At 44.2% G+C, this 26,128-nt stretch overlaps 1 protein-coding gene across 1 annotated transcript in view; it reads left to right on the top strand.

The window, feature by feature from the left end:
• Nucleotides 1–26,128, top strand: part of ZCCHC2 (zinc finger CCHC-type containing 2) — an 81,649-nt gene that overhangs the window by 45,558 nt on the left and 9,963 nt on the right. Inside the window, exons 9-11 of the mRNA XM_065398615.1 lie at nt 4,936–5,071; nt 6,918–6,982; nt 8,763–8,857. Coding sequence (XP_065254687.1) covers nt 4,936–5,071; nt 6,918–6,982; nt 8,763–8,857 — 296 coding nt within the window. The remainder of the gene's footprint in view (nt 1–4,935; nt 5,072–6,917; nt 6,983–8,762; nt 8,858–26,128) is intronic.

Raw genomic sequence — 26,128 nt, 5'->3', positions numbered from 1 at the left:
TAAATCCATATTTATTAGTTGCTTGAAACTTTAGGGGCATGCAAGTTTCCTTTTGGATCAAGGCTTTTTCAAACTGTCATAAGGTATATTAAGTTGTCTTAATATTAAAACTTTAAGAAGAAAGTAGTTCAGTTGGAAGACCTCCCTGGATAATTCTTCCTAAAATGTATTTTTAAAAAATGTAGTTGCCTAACGTGTACATCAGGTAACTCATACATTTCTTTTCCAAAGGTAATCCATGTTCCTGGGTATTAAGCCTTGGGAATGAGATTTGAAAGATGACTAGCTGGCTCCAAAGAATTTTGGGACTGTCTTACAAAAAATGGCATTGTTATTCAGGGAGCATACAGAACATCATAACCACAAACTAGCTTTTCTTTTTCTCCAAGGTTAGGTCCTTGCCCAGTAGGGGCCAAGTCTTTTACCAGTAAAGGTTCACAACTTTTCTGGCATAAATCAGACAATCACATATTAAATACTTACATAGTTGGCATATAAGACTCCATGCATCCCCATCCCTGGTTTTCAGTAATTCCTCATATTGTTGAATCATCCCTTTTGTGTGGCTTTTCATATTTTTCCTATGGGGGAAGTATAGTTACTATTTTCCTACAATAGTCCATCAACTAAAGCATTGAAATCTTAACTTCTGTTTATGGCCCATTGTAAATGTAAACACTTTTTTACAAACCCAGTTTAAAAAACTCATAGACATGCTTTCCATGTATATTTTAGTCCTTGAATTATTAATGAAGAATGCTAACAAGCCTATCCAGAAATGTTGTGGAAGGTATTTACTCAAGAATGACCATACTGGGTCAGACCAGTGGTCCATCTAGCCCAGTATTCTGTCGTCTGATAGTGGCCAATGCCAGATGCTTCAGAGGGAATGGACAGGACAATTGAGTGATCCATCCCCTGTTGTCGAGTCCCAGCTTCAGGCAGTTGGAGGTTTAGGGATACCTGGAGTTGCATCATAGACCATCTTGGCTAATAGTCATTGATGGAGCTATCCTCCATGAACTCATCTATTTTTTTTATTTTTATTTTTTGGACAGTTATATTTTTTCATTGTGTAAAGTAGTACTTATAGGAGGAGATATACCTGGAAAGGTCATCAAGTCCAGCCCCCTGCCTTCACTAGCAGGACCAAGTACTGATTTTGCCCCAGATTCCTAAGTGGCCCCCTCAAGGATTGAACTCACAACCCTGGGTTTAGCAGGCCAATGCTCAAACCACTGAGCTGTCCCTCCCCTATGTTTGTTTTAAACCTGCTGCCTATAAATTTCATTGTGACTCCTACTTCTTGTGTTATGTAAAGGGGTAAATAACACTTCCTTATGCACTTTCTCCACACCCTTCATGATTTTATAGACCCCATCATATCCCTCCTTAGTAGTCGTCTCTTTTCCAAGCTGAACAGTCTTTTTAATCTCTCCTTATATGGAAGCTGTTCCATACCCCTAATCATTTTTGTTGCCATTCTTTGTATTTTTCCAATTCAAATATATCTTTTGATATGTGACTCTGATTCCTATATATTTTGTGTCGTGTACTACTGGTTATCCTCATTGCACCAAGTTTCCATGGTGCATATTATACCAATATCCTTGTTTAATGCCTGGCACTCTGGTTCACCCATCTTAGTATCTAGACTTACAGCATTTATATATAATGGTCTTTTTACAGCAGCTTAGCTTTCCCAGAAAATCTGTATGCAAGGTGCCTTATAGGCTGCCAATTTGTTCTTCATCATTTCTATATATACATTTTATTGTATCTTGGCCATACAAAAAAAATAAGCAAAACCAGAAACTGCAAAATACCTAGCATAAGTAACAATATGTATCTTAAATTCTGTGGCTCCTTGCACAGAGTAAGAAGAGAAGCTGATTTTCCATTTTACATACATACATACATACATCTCTATATCATGCTCCGTCTAAATTTCCCTCTTTCTTACTCTGGAAACTATAACTTGTTCTATGCCACACCTTGTCTGTAGACCTAATCAGTTAGGGCTAAACTAAACCTATTGGATACGTAAGATGAGGGTTCTGTTAACCTAAAAGCAAAAAAACAAAACAAAAAACAGCACTTTGCTTAACCCAGTTGCTGGGATGGTACAGGGATTTAGGTAGTAGCAATCTGAAACTTGAAGTGGCCCATCCACAAGTTGATGGAAAAGAGAGTTTCTCTTATCACCCATCTTGAATCTGCTAGTTTCTGTAAAGTGAGGGAAAGGTCTTAACTTCTCCCTCCTTGCAGCAACCAAGCAGCTAAGACAGGGACAGAAGTAATCTTGCTTATTCTAAAATCTCCCCTTTTCCCCCCCTGAAGTTGTCTCCCCTCCTGTGGATAACTTCAGTCTCTTTCTCTTCATGTGTTCAAATATGAATGGCGTCTCCTAAGTGAAGTAAGTTTTTTGTAGGTCAGTTCTTACATACTCATCCATATGAATCTGGTGTAAATCTTGGGTTAGGAAAACTATATCTCTGGAATAGTGGTGGTACGCTGTAGAGAAGCTTATATAATACCTTTCTGCACATTCTGGCTTAATTCCTACAATCACTCTTTTTTAGAAAAAGCACATATTTATTTAAAGAGAGAAGGTTAGGAATCTGAAGTGAAGACTCAAATAGTCTTAAAACTTGAGGTCTTTGGAAAAGCAGCAAGGGGTACATTGAAAGCATCCCTAACCCTTTATCAGCTGACTCTTTAGCAGAAATTTCCAAAGTACTCCTGTACACATTAGTTGTGGACCTTTCAGTGTGTCTATTTCAAGACTCTTCAAGACGGAGTTCTGATCGAGGTTTACTCGAACTATTTCTTCAGGATTCATTGGAACATTTAACTCACTTTAAAGCCTCTCCTTTAATATCTTCCAGAGGTGCTTGGTAATGAGGAATGGAATAAAGTATTTTGTATTGCAGTGCTTTCATGAAGCTGGCAAGAACAATTAATTTTAAAATGTATTTAAAAGCCAAATGTCATATAGCAAAATATTGTTATAAATGTATAAGACACTTTATTTATTGTTTTTTCTTTTTGTTCTCAGTCAAGAGTGGGGCACATCTGTGGATGACAGATGAAGGGTGGATTATAGGTCCATATGGCCTGGTGACCCCCATCAGAAATCTTGTTCCAAGAGTCTGTTGACCAATGTGTCTATACTTAGTTACAAATCAATCAGACTGGCTATTGCCATGTGTGGTTTGAGTGGAAGGCATTGAGGCCCAAAGTAAATGCCAAACACTAGTTTAAATTTCTCAACACTCTTCAAAAGTAGCTAGTGTGAGGACAGAGAATATGCAGCCAAAGAGAGAGTTTTAAATTCTATGTGGTTGTAGAAATGAGCACAAAAGTGGTTTGTAGATGGTCCCACACAGCTTTTTCTAACTTTCTTGTATATTTTTGAAGTAAGGGTATGTAGTCACTTTTTCAATATTTTTGAAGTTCAGAGGAGAAGGAAAACAAGTTTAAAAAAAAAAATCTAAATCTGTAAAACTGCTGTTTAACCACTTTTTAAGTGTGAAAAAAGGAAATGAATCATGAAACATTTCCATGAGCTATTAGGATTTGTCCTCAGGACATGGACTCAGCAGTGAGACTGCACCCAACCCTGACACAGCACAAGGACCGGGCCTGCCCCAGAAACACCCAAGGGCCCTGCCCTTTCATGTGGGCAGGCAAGCTCAGCAATGCAGGATCCAAGTGTGGAGGGGCTTCAGTGTGGGGGGATCGCAGTGTGAGTTGAAAGGGTTCTGTGTGTGGGTGACTCAGTGGGGGATCCAGGTGCAGGGGGGGGGGGGATCTGGATGCACAGGGGCTTGTTGCGGGGGTTCTGGGTGCAATGGTAATGGGACTCTGCAGGGGGTTCCAGGTGAAGGTGGTTGGGGCTCAGCAGGGTGGGGTCTGGGTGTGGGGGGGAGGGGGGCTCAGTGGGGGATCCAGATGCTGGGAAAGTGGGGCTCAGCTGGGTGGGGATCCAGGTGCAGCTGGTTGGGGCTCAGTGGGGTGGGGATCTGGGTGCAGGTGGCTCATGGGGGTGGTCCAGGTGCAGGGGGAGTGGGGTTCATCAGGGGAGTTCGGAGTCTTTGGGGGAGGGGGGCTTGGCAGGAAAGTGAGTATGAGGGGGTCTGGATGCATGGGGGTTGGTCCGATGGGGGAGCAGCTCCCTGTACAGGGGTCCCTCCCCCTGTAGCTGAGGAGTGATGGGCGCAGGATGTGGGGTGGGGGCCAGGAGAGTTTGCAGAGCTTCTTGCAGCCTGGGGAGAAATGCCGGGGGTGGGTCTTACCCAGCCCCAGATGCTGTGCAGGGGAAGAGGAAGTCGTGACCTCCCCAGCCCAGCCAGGACTAGCAGGTGAACCTGGTGCAGGGTCTTCCCCAGTCCTGCCTCCTGCCCCACAGTTATTTACCTCGGGCACCCAGAACATACTGCTGGGGAAAGTCGCATGACTGCTTTTGTGACTTCCCTATTCATCATTTTTCTGCAGGGAAGCAAAGAAATCTGCAGGGGACATAAATTTTGCACATATGCAGTGGTGCAGAATTCCCCCAGTAGTACATTACCCCACATGTGTACACACCATAAGTATCCCTAGTATGTAATTGCCTGTTAAGTAAAGTAAATTTAAGGTTGATCTAGCTTACAGCCATTTTATATTTTTTTACACACACACACACACACACACACACACACACACACACACACACACACACACACACACACACACACACACACACACACACACACACACACACACACACACACACACACACACACACACACAACATGTTCCACCTAGAGATCTGTTAAGAAAGATTTTATTTGTTTCTGAAAACACCTGTCTTCCCAATATGCTACAAAATTGGGAATGCTGTTATGGAAATCTCAGAAGTTTTTAATACTTGTGTAATGTGTTTTTCACCAGCACTAGCAGTACAAAATGTTCTTCACTGGATGGCCTTAACATAAAACACTCTGAACAGAATGGGGTAGTGGATTGGAGAAGAAAAAACTGCACTGTTCAACAGCATCCAGAGCACTGTACAAACTTACTTGATCAGGTAAGTGGCTTTCATTTATTTCATAATAGTAGGTGAAGGTATTATCCAGAGCTCACCATTAAATTTTACTTTAAGGCTAATTATACACACTACAGCATTAATTCTTGAAACTGTTTAAGTTCAACTTGTTAGTGACTGTATTACTTATAGCAACCCTCATTTAACTTTTTGTATAATTCTTACTACTTCCTTACTAACAGCCATGTATTAAATTTACTGATCCATAATTAAAATGTCCTAATGAGAGAGATCTGAGCAGAAAGGTCAACGTTCAGTTCCACTCAATTTCCTACAGGGAACACCTTATTTTAATGGGTTCTCACTGGATACAATTTAAAGCTTGAGGATTATTTTTTATCTAATTGCAAACAGCAACATAGAGTAACCTGTTTGGTACTGTTCAAATGGCTCAACTGAGGGCACTTACACTTCGTTTGTATCCATTGTATCACACCTGCATTGTATATGCAACTAAAATGCTATTATCTTTTGCTGAAAGACAATTGTAGTGACATTTATTTGTGGCTATCCAGTGTCCATCCCCTTGATATTACAGTGAAATTCTCCAGTAACTATTTCAAACAAGAGTAACTGTTACAGAAGTGGAAGAACTAAATTGGTAGATAGTTACACATACTTAAACTTTTCACGAGTCATCTGCCTTGTTTCTGGAAAAAAATTGTATGTAGTAACTAATACTTACTATGGTATATCTCAATAAATGGAATTACATTTATTTTTCATCAGACATAGAGAGTTGGGTATTGACAAATATAGCAATATTGCAAGCCAAAAGAACAGCTTTGTGGGTCTTGCAAAATACACAGTGAACTAATGTTTCCTTCAAAGTAACATTCTATAAATCTTGCAATCCACTAACTATTTCTACTTCTTGACTTAATAGTCTATAAGCATGGGACAGTAAATATTAAATATTACATACTATTTTAAGGGGAAGGATGAATACACCATATCTGCAAACTTATTCTGAATTGTCATAACTAATTTTCACTCATTCACCAAGTTATAGAATCTTTTATTTACAGTAAAGGAGAGTGTAGCTTTCTTTTGGTTCATTGTACCAGTCTTGATAGATTGGGGGGTAGTAATTGGGAGAAGAAGCATCCTGTGAGAGCATAGATGCCATATTCCTCTCTGACATACCTATAGCTGGTACCCAACAACCCAGAGTGGGGAAAACTGAAGGTTGTTTCTAAATATTGGTCTCCAGTATGAGTGGTGTGCATCCAAGTGATGGAGTAGAGTAACTTGCAGAATGTAGACACTCTTCTGAATAGCCAATAACTTCATTCACTCATGAGATTAACTTTTCCTCTCAGCAGTGTCAATAGACATAAGCATTGTGAATAACTCTGGAGAGCAAACTGATTCTTTTCAATGAAGGAATTGTTAGGTGTTGCCAGTTGAAACTCTTCTAGTTTCACTCAACAGGAAAAGACTTACGGCTTGCTTCCAACACTCAAATCAGCAATTTGGTTCATTCTTCCAAATACTTGCTGATACTAACAATCAGCATTTTTTCACTGGCTACTACCATTCAGCCAAGGCAGACCACATGAACGTAATTCCTGGCAATTCTAAATTAAGAAAACATCATAAAATGCTTTTGGATTTCTAGAAACACGCTTGTTACCATAATACTGTAGCACCTAGGAGCCTTAGCCATCAACTATAAATGGGAAAGACTCTTGAGATTTCTGCCTCTGAACTCTTATTAAACTTTGTGAACTTTATACTTTTGTCCAATACGAGATGTAAATGTACATTTTGCTTGGTTCTTGTGGAGTTTTATTTTCTAACTACCATCCTGGTATTTGCTCTCTAGCATGCAGGAGAGAAACGGGGCTTATCTGCAATAAGCAAGAAGAAAGGAAAGCCACAACTGGAAAAGTAGGTTTTAATTTCACATAACTAGTTAATTAAGGACCTAAACATAATGCATGCAACCAGAAGATCCATGGTTATCTAAGTTTCCATTAACGTTGAGATTTGAGGATTTGTACCTCCTTTCCAGCAATTTCTTAAAATTTGATTCCCTCTTTTGACTGACTGTTTTGAGCTTCATTCTATGCCTTGAAGATATAGGTTTTAAAATGGATTCTGTCAAATGTAGGCATGCAGATTTACTTGTGGGGTTGTTGTTTTTTTGATTGCCTTTTTGTAAGTGTAAATACAAGGATGAATTGGATGCTGTTCCTTTTTCATCCATTTGCTTCAGCCTGGAATTGCTTGATGATGATGATAGGCATGTTGTGAGTCACATAAACATACAAATCCATAACTCCTTGTTGTAGTTTAAGAATATAATGAATAATAGATCTGTATAAAGAAAAGCTAATTCTTCCATATGAAGAGAAGCTAACATATACAAACACTTTTGAGATCTGTCACAAAATTGCAACTTAGCCAAATGTGCAAGGGATGGAGGAAGGACAAAGCCTAATTCTATGTCTACACTACGATCTTAAATCAATCTATGTTAGGTCGACTTACCGCCACCGCATTAATTACTGTGGTGGCTGATGTCCACACTAACCTCCTGTCAGTGATGTGTGTCCTTACCAGGAGCACTTCCATCAACTGAAAAGGGGCAGTGTGGGGGACTGAGAGCCAGGGCTCTCAGCTCCATACAGCTGCCCATCAAGAGCCCAGCTGCCTCCTGGGGCTTCTCAGCTGTGAGCCAGAGGCAGCTGCCAGGGGCTTCTTGCCTCCGGTGGGGAGAGCCACACCCAGAGTGCAGTTGGCTGTTGTGTTCCTGGCAGGGAGCCGGGAGCCAGGACTTCAGTGGGCAGGAGCCTGAGTGGCAGCCCGACTTGGAGTGGAGACCCGGCAGCAGACACTGGAGCTGTGAAATTGACAAGAATTACAGCCAATAGCGGATGTAAGGAACGCAGTGTCTACACAGACACTGCGTTGCCCTAACTGCACTGACATAAGCTTTGGCCTCTCGTCAAGGTGGCTTTATTATGTCGGCATAGCAAGGGAGTTACATCAGCGGAAGGAGCACTTCAGTGTGTACACCTCCACTGTTTTGTTGACGGAAGCTGATTTCAACTATATCCTGAATGGATATAGGATTTCCTTTTTCTTAACGTGTGAGAAAGTTAGAGGCTGTAAAATTATCCAGGACGCTTCATTAAAATGTTCCTCAATGTGACCTTGCTTAGTGTACAGTAATTTGGTGAGGATGAGCGTCTTTAAATTAGCCACCACTTCAGCTGTTTCTGTAAGCTGGTAGCCTATCAGTGTGAAAAACTTAAACTAGTTGCATTATTTTGCATTACATGCATATAATATATATATACATGCATATAAATTGAAATCATATGCCATTTTACTGTCTAACACTTGGACGCTTGTAAAACAATGTGGTATGTGCCTCTGCTATATTTGTTACCTACCTGAAGAAACTTTAATGCTAACTCCAACTTCCCATCCGTTTTCTCGTTTATCTTTACTAAATATACTCAATAACATGGGTTGCAATTTTGACCTGTGATATATCCCAATATTGACTTCTGTAGGGTACTGTTTTCACTGATAGGCACATTTGAGGTCACAAGTAAATATTCCAGTGCAAATAAAAGCAATATTATATACCTTTGTAGTACACTTGGTTATCTTTGCCAAAACTACCTTTGAAAAATATTCTTTCGTTTTACCTACATAGGGATAAAATAAAGAAAACTGACAGCACATTGAGCAATAGGATTAATGGAGTTAGAGTTGCAGCAACACAGCATATCCGTGCAGGGGCAGCAAAAGGTAAGACATTCTCTTCAGGAAAAAGATTCTTATTAACTATAATAAAATAGTACTCATTATACTAAGGAAATCTGTTAAAGCTGCCATATCTTTTAATCTAGTCCTATTTTTTGCACAATTACTACATGCATGTTTAAGAGTGCCCAGTGTCAAGATCCTCTGCTAGTGATTATAATAGTTAAGAATTTATTTAATTTTAATATTAAAGGGCAATTCCAATATATATATCTTTTTTTACTGTTATCTAAAACTCAATAACTGTTTCCCTCTCCTCCTGTGCCCCTCCGCATCGAACACTTTTCCCCCCCATCTCCTTTTTTGTTTTGGACAAAAACCTAACTTAAGCCTGTTTACTTTGTCTCCCATGTCAGCACAACTATTGATACCATATTTGTTAGCTTGTTCTCTTCTGCTGGATTCCCTACCTCCTTCTGTTAGCATCAAAGGAAAAGTATTGTAGCGTAGACATAAGTGGCTGCTTAAAACACAAGCAGTAGAGTGAAATGAGAAACTTTCTGAATCGGCACAAAACAGCAATTTATTATGGTTTATTTGTATATATGTTGAGAGGAAGGAGTCCTAAGTGCTGCTGTCCCAACAACCTTTGTCTGGCTAGCATAATGATCAGTAACACTACGGGTAGTGCAGTTTGAGGAAGTGAAGAGTAAAAGTGGAGAAAGGAATGAAACTTTTACTAGTGCTAACCTGCTCATTGTGTAGCAGCAGAGAGAAAAGCAGTAGAAAATATCCTCATCAAATCATACGTTTGCTTTAAGGAAGATTGGTTTATGTCTAAATAGTTCAAATGTCTTGTTTCCTTGTGTATTGTCAATATATGAATATTTGAAAATGTATTTTAACAAAACTGAGGAACTGCAGAAATACCAACTTTTCACTTCAAATGGGAAACTTAAATGTGAAGTCTTGTATGAAATGCGTCTAACCAGTAGAGGAGCTGAAACCAAATGTTGAGCACTTCAAGAATTAAAGTACCCTGTAAATGGAACATTATAGGAGGGAAGAAGGCATTTTATCCCCTATGAATAGTAGCTCAAACAGCAGATTAAGTGAAGTACAGCTGAGGGAATTCTGCACCAATAAAAAATTTATATCCGAATTCATGTTCTATTGGGCCACATTATATCGGGGTAGAGGTGTATATGATCATATGACAGTTGCAATAGTCAGCTCTTCTTTGAGTGCTGGTCTCTGTGTGTATTCCACACATGGGTATGCATGCATGTCATGCACCCGGCTCTGGAGAGTCGTAACAAGCAGTGTCTATTGGCCCACATATGCGCAGTTGCCTTCCTTGTGCTCCAGACTTAGGGTATAAGAGGCAGTGCAGGCCAACGCCTCTCCAGTTTCTTTTTACCAGTGGGTGGCCAGAGTCACAATCCAGTGTTCCCAGATGTCTTCTTCTTTTTTGTTAGTCTGTTAATAGTTTTTATATTAGTTAGTTAATATAGTTTGTTCTTTAATGATGGTTCCTATGTGAATTCCACACATGGGATATGCATGTGCCCCCTGCACCTGGATGTAGAGTGTCTGTCTGGCCTGCACATGTGCCACAGCTCTCCTCATGCTCCAAACCAAGGGCATAAAAGGTGGTGCAGGCTGAAACCTTTCCAGTCTAGAATTATGCACGCACAGGGTTCAAAAACTGTTTCCTGTCCTTGCTCATTTTGGTGAGTGACGAACATCAATGCTGCCTCTATTACCTGGGTGAGGCACATACTTCTGTTAAGTGCGTCATCTGCTGCTCTGTCACCGCAGGACTCATGAAGATTAGGAACTGAGACTCAGAAAATCTCATGGAGAAGACAATGAATCCCCAACCAGAGCTGTGCCAGGGATGACCTCCCCTCGTTCCCCCCGCCAAGTATATCAGTCTCATAGAGCAGGCAGAGCCCCTCTGAGCACAAACTTGGGAGCCAAAGGCTAAGACTGTGAAGGCTAAGGAGAAGGTGTCAAAGAAGCGCTGGGAGCACTCTCATAAACATAAGGACAAGCCATCTTAATTTAAGACTGCCCCGAAGAGAGAGTATCTTTTCCTGACCCCACCAAAGTTGGGAGACCTGGTACACATGAGGTTCGGGATAACTACCTCCTGGTGGTCCCATCCACTTCTACAACCGATGCACTACCAGTATATGAGAGCCCCAGAGGAAGCCAACTGTCATGATGACCAGGGAAGCACCAGTACTGACAGCTATGCCAGTGGATTCTCAGTGTACCCCAGGGTGATCTAAGACCTACATTTCCCCAGCGGACATCTTTGCTCAATCCAATCCCTCCTATCGGGACAGTCTCTATTCTGGGACGTTGTTACAACAGAGGAAGAGACTGTCCTATTATTTAGAGTTGTTCTCCTGTCCCACCTGCCAGCATTAAGATGCAACCGTCAGTTCCACTGGAGATGAGTGATATGGCTTTCTCTTTTGATGAGTCTTAGGCCCCACAGAAGTCTGTGTGACATCAGGCAGTGACATGACAAAGGAGCCCCAGATAAGATTCCACAGGAGAAAGGTGGTTTGAGGTCATGCCATGAGGTCCTCCTCTGTCAGTTGATCCATCATACTGGCAATAATAGGGACCATGAGAGCCCTACTCTAAACAGCCAGGATTGGTGCAGGAATCCTATTTTGACATTGCCTGGACATCCTCAAATGGCACTGTTGGAATATACAGAACGGGAAGGTGAGCCGGATCCAACAGTTTAGCGAGCAATCTCATAATCTTCACCCAATGAGTTGGTTACTCTATCTTCTCCATTTCCACCAGACAACTTTAAGCAATATCAAGAACTCATGCCCAGGGTGGCCGTGGAGCTACAGATGCAGCTTGATAAAGTCCCGGTCAAGTTGCCCTCCCCATCAACAAGGCCATTATGGACCCAGCAAAGGCGGTTTGGCACACTCCTGCTTCTTGTGCTCTCATCCCTAGGAGGGCAGAGAAGCATTACTTTGTTCCATCCAACTGGTGGGGGTTTTTGTTCTCACCCACCACTTAACTCATTGGTGGTGTAGGTGGCTACAGTGATCTAAGCAACAGCACCTAAAAGCTACTCCCTCTGATGAGAAGGTTGTGCTGCTCGTCTCTTTTCCACCTCTCTCCAGTTCTGGATCTCTCATTACTAGGCTTTCTTGGCCAAATATGATTTTCCTAATTACACTGAGTGTATGGAATTTAATGACCAGCTCCCTGAGGAGAATAGGTCCTGTTTCCAGGCCTTAGTGAATGAGGGCAGTTTGGTGGCCAAAACTTCCCTCCAACCACAGTGGAGGCAGCAGATACTGCATTGTTATGAGAAGAGTCGTGGTTGCAATGCTCAGGTTTCCCTAGAGAGGTGCAGAGTATCATCCAAGATCTGTCCTCCTCACAGAATAGGCTGATAATATCAAAGACTGAGTCTCTCCGCTCCCTCAAAGGCTCAAGCCCAATGCTTCCCTTGCTGGGCATTTAGACCTCTGCCTCTGAGAGAATACACCATAGACATTCAGGTGCCTCCATTTTCAGACCCCTCTACTGCCATGACTTCCACCCACGTAAGGACTACTTTTGACACCTCCATTATAGAAATGGTAGGGGTCAAGCTCCCCATTTTTCTTTTGGGGCAGTCTCACATTTTGCCTACAATTGGGACTCTATCATGACAGACAGTTGGCTGCTAAAAATTACCCACCATCGTTACGCCATCAAATTTCTCTTCCCTCCTCACCCCCCCCCCCCCCCGCCCCTTCAGGAACCACTCTCACAAGGAGATTCTTTGCCAGTATGCAGATTCTTTTCTTCAGCAAGGGGCAATAGAACAAGCAAGTACCACCTCAGTATCAAGGGAGAGGGTTACTATTCCCCAAAAGAGATGTAGGGTTGGGATCCGGGACCCCCTGACAACTTAACATCTTATTCAGATTGGTTACCCCTCCCTACAAGATGTGAATGTGGTTTGTAGTTCTCCATATGAAGGACACTTTTTTTTTTTTTTTTAAATGTAGATATTAATCTGTCCTACAGAATTGCTTCAGTTCCTGGTTAGTCAGGAAACATTACTAGTTCGGAGCCCTTCTCTTTGGATTAGCAATAGTGCTCAGGGTATTCACAAAGGCCATCTGAGATGTCAATTTTTCCCCTATTTTGATGATTGGCTCCAAGTAGTAGGTCACTCCAACCACACAGTCAGATGAGTGACTTTGTTCCTGCTTCATCTTCTGGCGAAGTGCAGTGTTTACATGAACAAAAAAGTCCGTTTTGACAGCACACAGATGATAAAGTATATCAGAGTGACACTGGACTTGAGTTTCAGCAAGAGCTTTCCTCACGCTCTTCCCCCCCACCCCAACATTTTAGCCAATGGGCAATGTATGCTTTCTCTGCTAGGCCACATGGCCTTGTGTACTTGTAACACCATTTGTCAGAATTCATTTATGCTGCCTGTAGGCCTGTCTCTTGTCCTTCTACTTGCCAGATGGGGACCACATAAACACCAGAGTGACCGTTCTCGCCAGGGTCATCACATCTTTAACCTGGTAGTCGAACCCAGAACAAGTGTGAGTGGGCCTTTCTCCTGCTCATGCATTCATTCTGTATCCAAGCAATGTTGGACAACATCACCATGGTCTCTTATATAAAACAAGCAGGGTGGTGCAAGATCCCTTTCCCTCTGCCTGGTAGCAGTCAGGCTTTGGAATTGGTGCACCAGAAACCATATCACTATCCAGGTGTTCAGAATTCATTAGCAGACAACCCAAGCAGGCACTTCTCTGCAGACCATGAGTTCTGTCCTGAGCAAGACATTCAGTTAGTGGGAACACCTCAATGGGCTCTCCATGCCCCCAAACAAATAAGTAACTTCCCCAATACTGCTCCAGAGTATCTATGGGCAATGACTCCCAGAGTGTCGCTCTCCTGTTCTCATGGATGGACCAACTCAGATGTGTCTTTCCATTCATTCCCCTGCTATCATGGGTCTTAGGAAACATCTGTCGCAACAGGGCAGGAGTCATTCTCATAGCACCCAACTGGCCCTGACCGTTTTTGTTCCCGGACTTTCTGAGGATGTCAGCCCTTCGTCCTATCAGGATTCATCTCTCTCTGAATCTTCTAATTCAGGAAGATGACAAAATCAGACATCCCATTGGCCCACACTGCCTTTTATGCCTTCAGTCTGGAGCATGAGGAAGGTGTGTGTGTGTGTGTGTGTGTACACCAATGGACGTTGCTTGTTGAGAATCTCTGGACTCGGGTGCATGATGTGCATCCATACTTCTGTGGAATACAGATGGGGACCGTACATCTTGAGGAACCTCCCTATTTGATCATAAAAAATATTGCTAATGGGCCTTTTGAAGTGAAGCTTTTTTTTTTTTTCTTCCAGAGGTGACTTTAAACTACCATTTTTTAAAGAACTTCTGTCACATTGTCATCTTTTGGAAGGTACATTTTGTAGAAATAGTTCATTCTGGTAAACTAATGTGCTGATTTGTTATCTGAATTGTATTCTCAGTTGTGTTCATCTTGTTTAAAGATGAGTAACCAAACTTCTGGAAAAATGTTTTATGGAGACCACTGATGGGGACTTGGATTGTTGAACAGCCTCAACTGCTGATGGAGTTAATGAAGGCACCGCAGGAATGTTTTGCATTTTTAGTAGGGCTGTCAAGTGATTAATCACGTGATTAAACAATAATACAACACATTTATTTAAATATTTTTGGATGTTTTCTATATTTTCAAATATATTGATTTCAATTACAAAGTGTACAGTGCTCACTTTATTTATTTTTGATTACAAATATTTGTATTGTAAAAAAGAAATAGTATTTTTTATTCACCTAATAGAAGTACTGTAGTGCAATCTCTTTATCATGAAAGTTCAACTTATGAATGTAGAATTATGTACAAAACAAAACTGCATTCAAAAACAAAACAATGTAAACATTTAGAGCCTCCACTCAATCCTACTTTTTGTTCAGACAATTGCTCAGACAAACAAGTTTGTTTACATGTGCAGGAGATAATGCTGCCCTCTTCTTATTTACAATGTCACCTGAAAGTGAGAACAGGCATTCGCGTGGCACTGTTGTAGCCAGCGACGCAAGATATTAACGTGCCAGATGCGCTAAAGATTCATATGTCCCTTCATGCTTCAGCCACCATTCCAGAGGACATGCATCCAAAGCAGTGCGGACTGATGCATGTTCATTTTCATTATCTGAGTCAGGTGCCACCTGCAGACGGTTGATTTTCTTTTATGGTGGTTCAGGTTCTGTAGTTTCCGCATCTGAGTGTTGGTCTTTTAAGACTTCTGAAAGCATACTCCACACCTCGTCCCTCTCAGATTTTGGAAGGCACTTCTGATTCTTAAGCCTTGGGTCGAGTGCTGTAGCTATCTTTAGAAATCTCACATTAGTACTTTCTTTGCGTTTTGTCAAATCTGCAGTGAAAGTGTTCTTAAAACGAACGTGTGCTGGGTCACTGCTATAACATGAAATATATGGCAGAATGCGGGTAAAACAGAGCAGGAGACATACAATTCTCCCCCAAAGTATTCAGACACTAATTTAACACTTTTTTTTTTTTTTTAATGAGCATCATCAGCATGGAAGCATGTCCTCTGGAATGGTGGCCAAAGCATGAAGGGGCATACGAATGTTTAGCACATCTGGAACGTAAATATCTTGCAATGCTAGCTACAAAAGTGCCATACCGAGTGCCTGTTCTCACTTTCAGGTGACATTCTAAATAAGAAGCGGGCAGCATTTTCTCTTGTAAATGTAAACAGACTTGTTCGTCTTAGTGTTTGGCTAAACAAGAAGTAGGACTGAGTGGACTTGTAAGCGCTAAAATTTTACATTGTTTTGTTTTTTGAGTTCAGTTGTGTAACAAAAAAAAATCTACATTTGTAAGTTGCACTTTCATGATAGAGATTGCACTACAGTACTTGTATGAGGTGAATTGAAAAATACTATTTCTTTATGCTTTTTACAGTGCAAATATTTGTAATCAAAAATATAAAGTGAGCACTGTACACTTTGTATTCTGTATTATAATTGTAATCACTATTGAAAAATGTAGAAAAAATCCAAAATTAAAATTTAAATTGGTATTCTATTGTTTAATTGCAATTAATCACGATTAATTTGAGTTAATCGCGTGAGTTAACTGCAATTAACCAACAGCCCCGATTTTTAGTGTCTTAATTTTTATTCAGTTGTCTTGAGTTGTGGTTTGCAGATGGTAAAGGCACTTTCCTTTTGGATTTGTGCCTGATAACATGCCTAAAATGTGTGCCAGGTGTCCATAAGTATTCTGATGCCTTTGAAGGTGGAAAAAATGAGATGTCTTAAGTGAATGCTGTCATATCTGCAGCAGCAGTAGTGGTGTACCTGCCAAATGTTGCTCTCTGAATTCCAGAGAACAGGAAAGCATCCTGTCATTTTTTGTTTATCTTCCTAGTGTATAATGTCTGTTACTGCATATTGACTGGAGTAAAGGTCACCTGTCTGAGGTCACACAGTCCCATAACTTTGATTTTGTTTCCATATAAAATATGTAGGCCTATTCAAGCTATAGGTATTGCCCCTTCCTCACTTCAGTTGTGCTTTCTCCTCTCCCCATTGGCCTCTTGGCTACCAGAATACTTTCATGCAGCTCTGATAATCCTTCTGTGCCACTAGAGTGGATTTGCTACAATGGCAAGACTTGTAGAATAATTGAAATTGCACTCTCAAACTAATGCCTTCAAATGGAGTGAGACCTTTTTTAACCACCTCTGCAGTTCATGTATTCTACTAGTTCAGTGGTTCCCAAACTTTAACAGCCCGCGAACCCCTTTCTCTAAATTGTGAAATCTCGTGAACCCCCTTCTAAAAATGAATATTTCCAGGATTTTAAATTTCAATTTCCTCAGTGTGATGGATGCGCTTGCTTTGCTCTGCATAGCTCTTTGAAGTCCGGAACCTTTGGAGAAAGATAAAGTCTCAGGTCTGGTTCGGCATCAAGTCTGTTTCTGTATTTCGTTTTCAGATGTGCATACGAGGAAAACGTTTTCTCGCATAAGTATGTTGTTGAAAATGGTGGTAAAACTGCAGCAGCTTTTTCTGCCAGAAGGGGGTACTCGTTTCTTAAACTCAGCCAAAAGTTGATCAATGACAGATTTCTGAAACTCCTTCTCAGTTCGTAATCACAGGAGATCTCAATCAATTTCTCTTTTTCCTCAGTGTTCAATATCTGTGTTGAGAAAGTGGTATCATCAAAAGGGTTGTGAATCCAGTCATTATCGCCTGAGATAGCTGGAAAGTAATCCCTGAATGTTGTGCAAAGTCCTTTTAGGTGTGCAGTTATATTGGTTTTAGTGCACTGATCCAACTGAAGTTTGTTCTGCCAGGAAGTCATGAAGATTACGGAAACACTCAGTTTGATTGTTTTCCAAACAACTTTCCCAGAACTGCAACTTCTTTATCATGGATTCAACTCGGTCTTGCACATTGAAAACTGTTATATTGAGACCTTGAAGAGATAAATTTAGGTCATTAATTCTTGAGGAAAATATCTGCTAAATAAGCTAGGCTCTGGAGCCAGACATTATTTTCCATACAGCTGGCAAGGTGGAAAGGGTGGCTGTTGAAAAAAACTAGGATTTCCGTTCTAAGCTCAAACAAGCGCACCAGGATTTTGCCCCGTGAGAGCCATCTAACTTCAGTATGGGTCAACAGACAATCGTGTATACTACCCATTTCTTCACAAAGTACGTGAAATATTCTGGAATTTGTTGGCCGTGATTTTATGAAATTCACCATTTTCACTGCATTGTCCAGCACTTCCTTCAGTCCCTCAGGCATGTGTTTTGTTGCAAGGGCTTGTCTATGGATGATGCAATGAGTCCAAGAGACTTTTGATGCAACCTTTTTTGTTCGAGCTACAAATCCAGTATACTTCCCCGTCATTGATGTGGCCCCATCAGTGCAAATGCCTAGGCAACGGGACCAATCTATTTCCTTTTCTTGAAAATATGCATTAGTCAGATTGAAGATATCTTCTCCAGTTGTACGTTCTTCCAGTGGTCGGCTAAACAACAAGTCTTCTTCAACCAGACCTTCATTCACATAACGTACAAACAGTAGCAAAATAGCTAGATTAGCTACATCAGTTGATTCATCCAACAGTATAGCATAATATGGACTATTTTTCACTCTCTGTACAATTGTGGTCTCTACGTTATTTGACATGTCATTAATTCTTCGTGACAACGTATTATTGGACAAAGGTACCATGTCAATCCTTTTTGCAGCCTTTTCTCCGAGCATGCAATGAACTACGTCTTTTATACATGGACCAATCAAGCTCTCTGCTATGGTATGGGCTTCTGATGCTTTAGCTACTCGGTAGCTCACGCGGTATGATGCTTCAAGTGCATTTTCATTATCAGTACTTGCTTTGGATATAAAACTGGTAATGTCACTTTTCCTCTCAGCTAATTTTCGCTTGAAAAAATCAACAGGCTTGTCGAGTTGTGCAGGATGCCTAGTTTCTAAATGGCGCCGAAGTAGAGAAGGTTTGAGGCTGCTGTTTGCTAGAACATCACCACAAATCACACACAGTGGTTTTGGACATTCTTGATCACCAATGCATGTAAAGCCATATTTTATATAATCATCATATTTTCTTTTCTTTGTAAGTGACTTTCCAGGACCATCATGATCATTAGACGTAGATTTTCCGCAGTGTGGACTTGAGGAAACACTAGCTGATTCTTGCGTCTTTACACTTTCCTTTTTCAGCCACTTATCCATTGAACTTGTGTACAAAAGTTCTAATAAAAACAACACAGAGAGACTGCTAACAACCAACAAACTAGAAAATGAGAAGATTCACTCAAGTCTCACTGAAGCAAAACAGCACTCCAGAGAGAATGACAATTACAGAGGCACCTTAACACTGCTACACTGGCTACAACGTGCTTCCGGCTGGTTTGGCTCCCAAACAGCTTTTCTTCCGCCACGAGGTTTCTCCCTAGGAGGGTGTCCTGCGAGGGACAAATTAGCTTGGACCACCCCCCACGTACAGCATTGCTCCTGCTAACTCTGCCCTCCATGCCAACTTCCCCTGTCTGACAAAGACAGGAGTCCGAGCTGCCACCTGCAGGTCTGGGGGTCTCAGCTGCCAACCTGCCCACCACAGGGCTCAGGTTACTGGCCCCGCACCAGGGCCTGGGCTACTGGATCCACACTCCCTGGGGCTCCTGCTGCTGGACCCCATTGACCGCCCCGGTCAACTGAGCTCCACTGAGCTTGTGCTGCAGGTCCCGCTGACCGCTGGGGCTCGGGCTGCTGGCCCCAACTGCCCGGCCCCGCTCTCACTGAGGCTCGGGGCTCCCAGCTCCGCCGGAGCGCTGGGGCTCAGGGCTGCCGGCTCCCCCGCTGACGGGGGCAGGGCTCGGGCTGCCGGCCCCAATTGCCCGGCCCCGTTCTCAAGGGGCTCTGGGCTGCCAGCCCCACCGGAGCGCTGGGGCTCGGGCTGCCGGCTGCCCCGCTGACAGGGGCAGGGCTCGGGCTGCCGGCCCCAAGTGCCCGGCCCCGCTCTCCCTTGGGCTCAGGGTTGCCATCCCCGCCGGAGCGCTGGGGCTCGGGCTGCCGGCTCCCCCGCTGATGGGGGCAGGGCTTGGGCTTCCGGCCCCAACTTCCCGGCCCCGCTCTCCCTGGGGCTCTGGTTGTCTGCCCTGCAACCAGGTCCCACCTGCTGCCTCCAATGCCGGGGTCCTCTGGCCGCCATTAATGAATTTTTTCTTGCGAACCCCCTGTAACGTTCTGCGAACCCCACTTTGGGAACCACTGTACTAGTTGGTAGTCTGGTTCCTAACTGGTATGATCAGAGCTGCTCTACCATTTTACTCCTGAAGGAATTCTGCGCTGCTGTGCAATGTAGAATTTCACAGAATTCTCTGTTTACCCCCTCAGAATTTCTGGCTGCCACTAGGGGCCGCTGGACTCTGCAGATGCCAACTTGCAGTGAGCGGAGCGCCCAGCTTGGTGGGGCTGGAGGCTGCATGCTCTTTGATCCTCATTCTCCCAGGGATAGGAGAGGGCCTGGGAGACCCAGCCAGCTCTGGCAAAGGAGTAGAGTTGCCAACTTTCTATTTGCACAAAATCGAACACCCTAGTCCCGCCCCTACCAGAGGCCCTGTCCTGCCCCTTCCCCACTCACTACATTCCCTCTTCTCCACCCTCACTCACTTCCACTGGGCTGGGGCAGGGGGTTGGGGTGCGGGAGGGGGTGAGGGCTCTAAATGGGTTTGTGGGGCCAGAAATGAGGGCTTTAGTGTGTGGGAAGGGGCTCCGGGTTGGGGCAGGTAGTTGGTGTGCAGGAGGGGGTGAGGGCTCTGGCTGGGGGTGTGGGCTCTGGGCTGGGGATGAGGGGTTTGGGGTGCAGGAAGGTGCTCCAGGCCGAGGGATTTGGAATGTGAGGGGGGGTTGGGGTGTGGGCTCTGGGCTCGGGGTACTGGTTCTGAGGTGGGGCTGGAGATGAGGGGTTCAGGGTGTGGGAGGCGGCTCTGGGCTGGGGCAGGGGGTTGGGGTGCAGGAGGGGCTCAGGGCTGGGGGTTGGGGTGCAGGAGGGGATACGGGCTCTGGGGTGCTGGCTTTAGGGTGAGGCCAGGCAGGCGGGGTTTGGGTCCAGCTCCTAGGTGGGGGGTAGGAGGCTCTGTGTTTCGCCCTGCTCTCGCCTGCAAGTACCGCCCGCAGATTCCATTGGCCGGGAACCAGCTAATGGGAGTGTGGAGCCGATGCTCAAGACAGGGGCAGCGCACGGAGCCCCGTGGTCCTCCTGTCTAGGAGCCAGACCTGCTGGCTGCTTCCGGGGTGCAGTGTGGTGCCCCAGGACAGGTAGGGACTAGCCTGCCTTAGCGTTGCAGCACTGCTGACCGACCTTTAATGGCCCGGTCAGTGGTGTTGACAAGAGCCACCAGGGTCCCTTTTCGACCGGGTGTTTCGGTCAAAAACTGGACACCTGGTCACGCCAGAAAGCGGGTGAGGAAGGGCGGGGCTGCACCACACCATGTCCCCTGGTGGGACAGTAAAGAAGTTGCGGAGGAGTAAAGGCTCTGGGGGTGATGCTGTCTGGGCCCAGGGCTGTCCTGCGGCTGGGCTCTGGGGAAGGGGGTGCTGCTATCTGGGCTGAGGGGTACCCCGCACCTGGGCTCTGAGAGGATGGGAGTGCAGGTGTCTGGGCTCTGGGGACCCCACACAGCCCATCTATCCCCTCTCCAACTGGAACTGGGTTGTTGTAGGGGTTTCTTTAACTCTCTACTCCTGGGGGATCTTCTTTGCTGTTGTCTGTATTGTTGACAGGTATTTTTGAAATAAATTACCAAAATAATTGAAACCGGAGCCATTATATTCTGTTGTTTTGGCAAATAAAATATGCAGAATTTTAAAATATTGTGCACAGAAATTTTAATTTTTTGGCACAAGTATCCCATGAGTACCATTTTCACTTCTGTACTTTCCCCTCCTCCTCCTCCTCCAGCTATTGTTGTGAGGAGGGGCGGGGGGGGAGGGAGAAAAGCATGGTTGGAAAGCAGGATTGTAATATTATAGGTAACACTTCAGCTATTCATTAACTACTTTCCCTTTTCTTCTCACTTTCCTCCTTAGTGGGATTTTAACACCGTAAATCTAAACTAATATCTCAATTTTAACTTGTTTGTTCCTAATCACTCTTCTTCCCTATCTTTGCTATCTTTCTTTTTCCCAGGCTCATAATCTGTCATTTAGTGATTATTTAGATATATGGGAGAAAGTCAGTCACATCTTTGCCGTTTCAGATCTTCCCTCTCCTCACTGTTTAAGTCTTCTGTTCACCCACCCACAGTCTGTCCAAAATGCTACTGCTAGATGCTTGTCTTGCTTGTCTTTTCACCTTTGTCCTCTATCAAGAATTCATTCTCTCCTCTATTTTTTCTCCGCTTTAGTAACCCCATCCCTTTCCTGTCCTAAACTGTTAATCCTATTTGTTGGAGGATTCTCTTATGAGACTTAAGTAGACATTGAAATTTCAAAAATGATTAAGTCAGTGTGTGAACTTCCCTAAATCTGTAATGTTTTTTAACCAGCTCTAATTGTAAGTTCTCCAAGTAGAGAACATTTCTTATGTTCTGGAAGGTAGTGTTGTTCTTCAAGTGATATCCCTGTGGGTGATCCATTTTAGGTTTTCATGCACCCCTACTCTCGTAATCAGAGATTTATAGTAGCAGTGCCCAGTTGGGTCGCACATGCGCTGTCCTCATCTCGCGCTGCTTCTGGTGATTATGTGGCGCTGTGCGACCTTCCCCCTTCAGTTCCTTCTCTACTGCCTTTCGCTATCAGTCACAGTATTTAGCAGTGCCTCAGAGCTTACTTAGCATAAAACAACCCCCCAGTTATTTCTGTGTGTGTCCACTGCCTAGGCGAGACACACGTACCTCAAAAGTGTCCACAGTGCCATAAGTAAAAGCCAAGACTAGGAAAGCCAGGGACTTGCAATTGAAATTACTCCTAATGGAGAAATCCCACACACCAGCATCTGAGCCAGAAGCATAGACATCCCCTCCCCCTGGGGCAAAAGTCACCCACAGCAGCCTCTGACAGAGGTTCTTCTTCTAAGGCTCAGACAACCAACCACCCAACCAAAAAGGTGGCTAAAAAGTGTACTTTGGATTCACCAACTTGGGAAATGACCAAGAAACGGCAGTCCCCGAACTGACATACGCAGTTGGTACTGACCTCACCAGAAGTTTCTACCACTGAAGTTGCGGTATCCTCTGGTACTATGGGTACCACAAGAGAGCTAAGGACTCCAAGCGAGCCAGCTCAGATATAGACAGTAAGGGGAAAACGAAACCCATGCCACCAACAACACACTTGGCACCAAGCAGCTCCATGCAACTACAGGACATGCTGCCACCTACCATCCGTCTGCCACAACTGACGCGTACAACTATACCAGTTTCGAGTGGTGTCCCTGAGGGACAACTGATCGATTGCTGGAATAGCATTGATTATAGGCCGCCTTGGACTCTGCAGACATGGCAGCGTGGTCTACAGCTACTGCAATAGTCATGAGGAGAGCTGCTTGGTTGCCTCTCTCTGGAAAAGAGATGCAATTGACAATTGAGGGTCTGCCGTTTGAAGGGCCCAAACTCTTCACAGCCAAGACAGATGAGTCTTTACACATCCTCAAGGGCAACACTGAAATCCCTCGGAATTTATATTTCTAGGAACAAGAGATTACAGAGTAAATACTATAACATGCAGCAATTCCGTCCTACACCATAGACCCAAACACTTAGACAGTATGAACCACAGGGCCAAAAACAGAGACCTGCAAGGAGACGCCAGCCTCTACCTCAATATGCCATATCTCACAACCATCCTCCAGACAATAAGTTTGATGTGTTGGTCGAGGGTCAGAGAACACCACATCTCTCAGCGCTGGAACCCTTCCCCATCTCTCAACCATTTGCAGACTGTCTAATTCCATACTATCCAGTCTGGAAGTCCATCACAACAGACAAATGGGTACTGGAGATAATTGAGGTTGGATACTCCATCCCTTTTACTCCCCTTCTCCTCGCCCTCCCCCCAATCCTCCCTCTCTCTTCTGGGACCCCTCTCACGAAGCCCTACTGCAACAAGAGGTAACCCACCTCGTACATCTAGGAGCGGTAGAACTGGTACCAACAGAATACAGAGGGGAAGGGCTTCTATTCACATTATTTCCTCATACAGAAAAAAACAGGAGGGTGGAGACCCATTCTCAGTCTTCCACTCAACTTTGTGAAAACCCAACACTTCAAGATGGTCACGTTAGCCACCATAATTCCAGCAATAGGACAGGATCATTTCCAATACAAGATCCTACCCTTCGGCCTATCCACTACTTCTCTAGTTTTTTCAGAGGTCCTTGCCATCGTGGTGGCCTACCTCCACAGGAAAGGAACTTTGATATTCCCATACTTGGACGACTTCCTGCTGAAAGCACCTACACAATAAGCAGCATCAGAGTGCACCAAACAGACGATAGCTCTCTTCACGAGGTTAGGCCTCCAAATAAATGCACAAAAATCAACACTAACACCAGTGCAAAAACTAGAGTTGAATGGAGCCTACCTCAATTCTCCCGAGGTGACGGCCTCTCTACCACAACGATTTCTCACCTTAACCAACCTGATCTCCACAGCACGAAACAGCCCGCAAGTCACTGCCAGGACTTGCCTGCAACTACTAGGCCACATGGCCGCCACCATGTTCGTTGTCAGGCACGCAAGACTACACATGCATTATCTACAAGTTTGACTCCAGTCAGTTTACATCCCACACACAGTATAAACAAGCATCTCACAATGCCAAACAAAATAAGGGCTAGTCTACACTTACCCGGTAGTTCGACGGCTGCGGATCGAAGTTCCGAGTTCGATTTATCGCGTCTGGTGTGGATGCGATAAATCAAACCAGGAAGTGATCCCCGTCGACTGCGGTACTCCAGCTCGGCGAGAGGAGTACCGCGAAGTCGACGGGGGAGCCTGCCTGCCGCGTGTGGACCGCGGTAAATTCGAAGTAAGGTATGTCGAATTCAGCTACGTTATTCACGTAGCTGAATTTGCGTACCTTACTTCGACTTGGGGGGTAAGTGTAGACCAGGCCTGAGACTCCCTGCTCTGGTGGACACAACCAGGCAATGTCTGTGCAGGGGTGGTTCTTGTACAAAATTCCCCAACAATGACCATCGTGACAAATGCATCACTCCTGGGTTGGGGGGCACATCTGAACTCGCCTTCCATCCAGGGCCGTTGGTCCCCAGCAGAATCCCTTCTCCACATAAATCTTTTAGAACTACGAGCCATTCACAACGTTTGCTCCCACTTCTTACTGATCATCAAAAACAAGACCACACAAATCCTCACAGACAACATGGCATGAATGTTTTTCATAGGCAGCAGGGAGCATGTTCACACTCGCTATGCAGAGAAGTCATGCAGCTCTGGCACTGATGCATCTCGCACAATATCCATGTCACAGCAGCATATCTACTTGGATGCCAGAACACCACAGCAGATGCACTAAGCAGGAACTTCTCTCAGGAACACGTGTTCCAAAACGTTTTCAAGCATTGGGGGTTCCCAACAATAGACCTGTTTGCAACTGCACAAAATGCCAAATGCCTGATGTTTTGTTCCAGGGCGGGACTTGGTCCCCACTCTCTAGGCAACACCTCCCTCATCCAGTGGAACACTCCCCTCCTATATGCTTTCCTTCCCATCCCCCTTGTAGCTCAAGTGATCCACAAGATCAGGCAGGAAAGGTCCAAAGAAATCCTAATAAGCCCTATGTAGCCTCCACAAACCTGATACCTTTATCTTCTCAAGTTGGTGGTGCATCCACCACGTATGCTCCCGCTTCTGCCTCGTCTTCTGTTCCAGGACGCAGGTCACATCCTTCACCCAGATCCCCAAAGACTCCACCTCAAAGCGTGGTTACTCCGTGGCTCAGGATCTGAAATGACATGCTTGACAGAGGTACAAAACACTTTGTTAAACAGCCGCAGAACAACCACCCGTCGCGTGCACCTGCACAAATGGAGGCGATTCAATACCCGGTGCCAACAAAAACCGATTCTATCAATCTGTCCCCTTGCCTCTAATATTAGACTATTTGTTAGAACTTAAATCGAGCCTCTCCATGAGCTCAGAGTACATCTCTCCACTGTAAGTGTTCCACCATAAAGTAGATATCGCTCTTTGCCCACCCACTCACCAAACAGATCCTTAAAGGCATCATCTACCCGGAAGTGCAAAATCCTACTCCACCATGGGACCTCAGCCTAGTCCTTAGAGTCCTCACCAGCCCGCCATTTGAGCCCATGGCGACATGCTCTCAACTGCACCTTTCCATGAAGGTAGTTCCTTGTGGCCATTACATCTGCCAGATGGGTGGGAGAGTTGGGAGCTCTCATGGCAGACCCACCAAAGACCCACAATCTTTTTCAAAGATAAAGTTTCCCTGAGACCACACCCCAACTTTTTGCCTAAAGTCCACCTACCTACCGACATTCTACCCCAAACTCCACAAGGTATGTCACTCCCTATTACATACCCTGGGTGCACGCAGGGCAATAGCCTTTTAAATAGAGCTAAATCATTTCATAAGTCCCCAAAACTATTTATCTCAATTACTGAATGATCCAAAGGGGATGCCATATCTAAACAGAGGCTATCCAAATGGATTTTGGATTGCA

This window comes from Emys orbicularis, chromosome 2, assembly GCF_028017835.1.
Source record: "Emys orbicularis isolate rEmyOrb1 chromosome 2, rEmyOrb1.hap1, whole genome shotgun sequence".
Lineage (NCBI taxonomy): Eukaryota > Metazoa > Chordata > Testudines > Emydidae > Emys > Emys orbicularis.
This window is presented reverse-complemented; position numbering and strand designations above follow the sequence as displayed.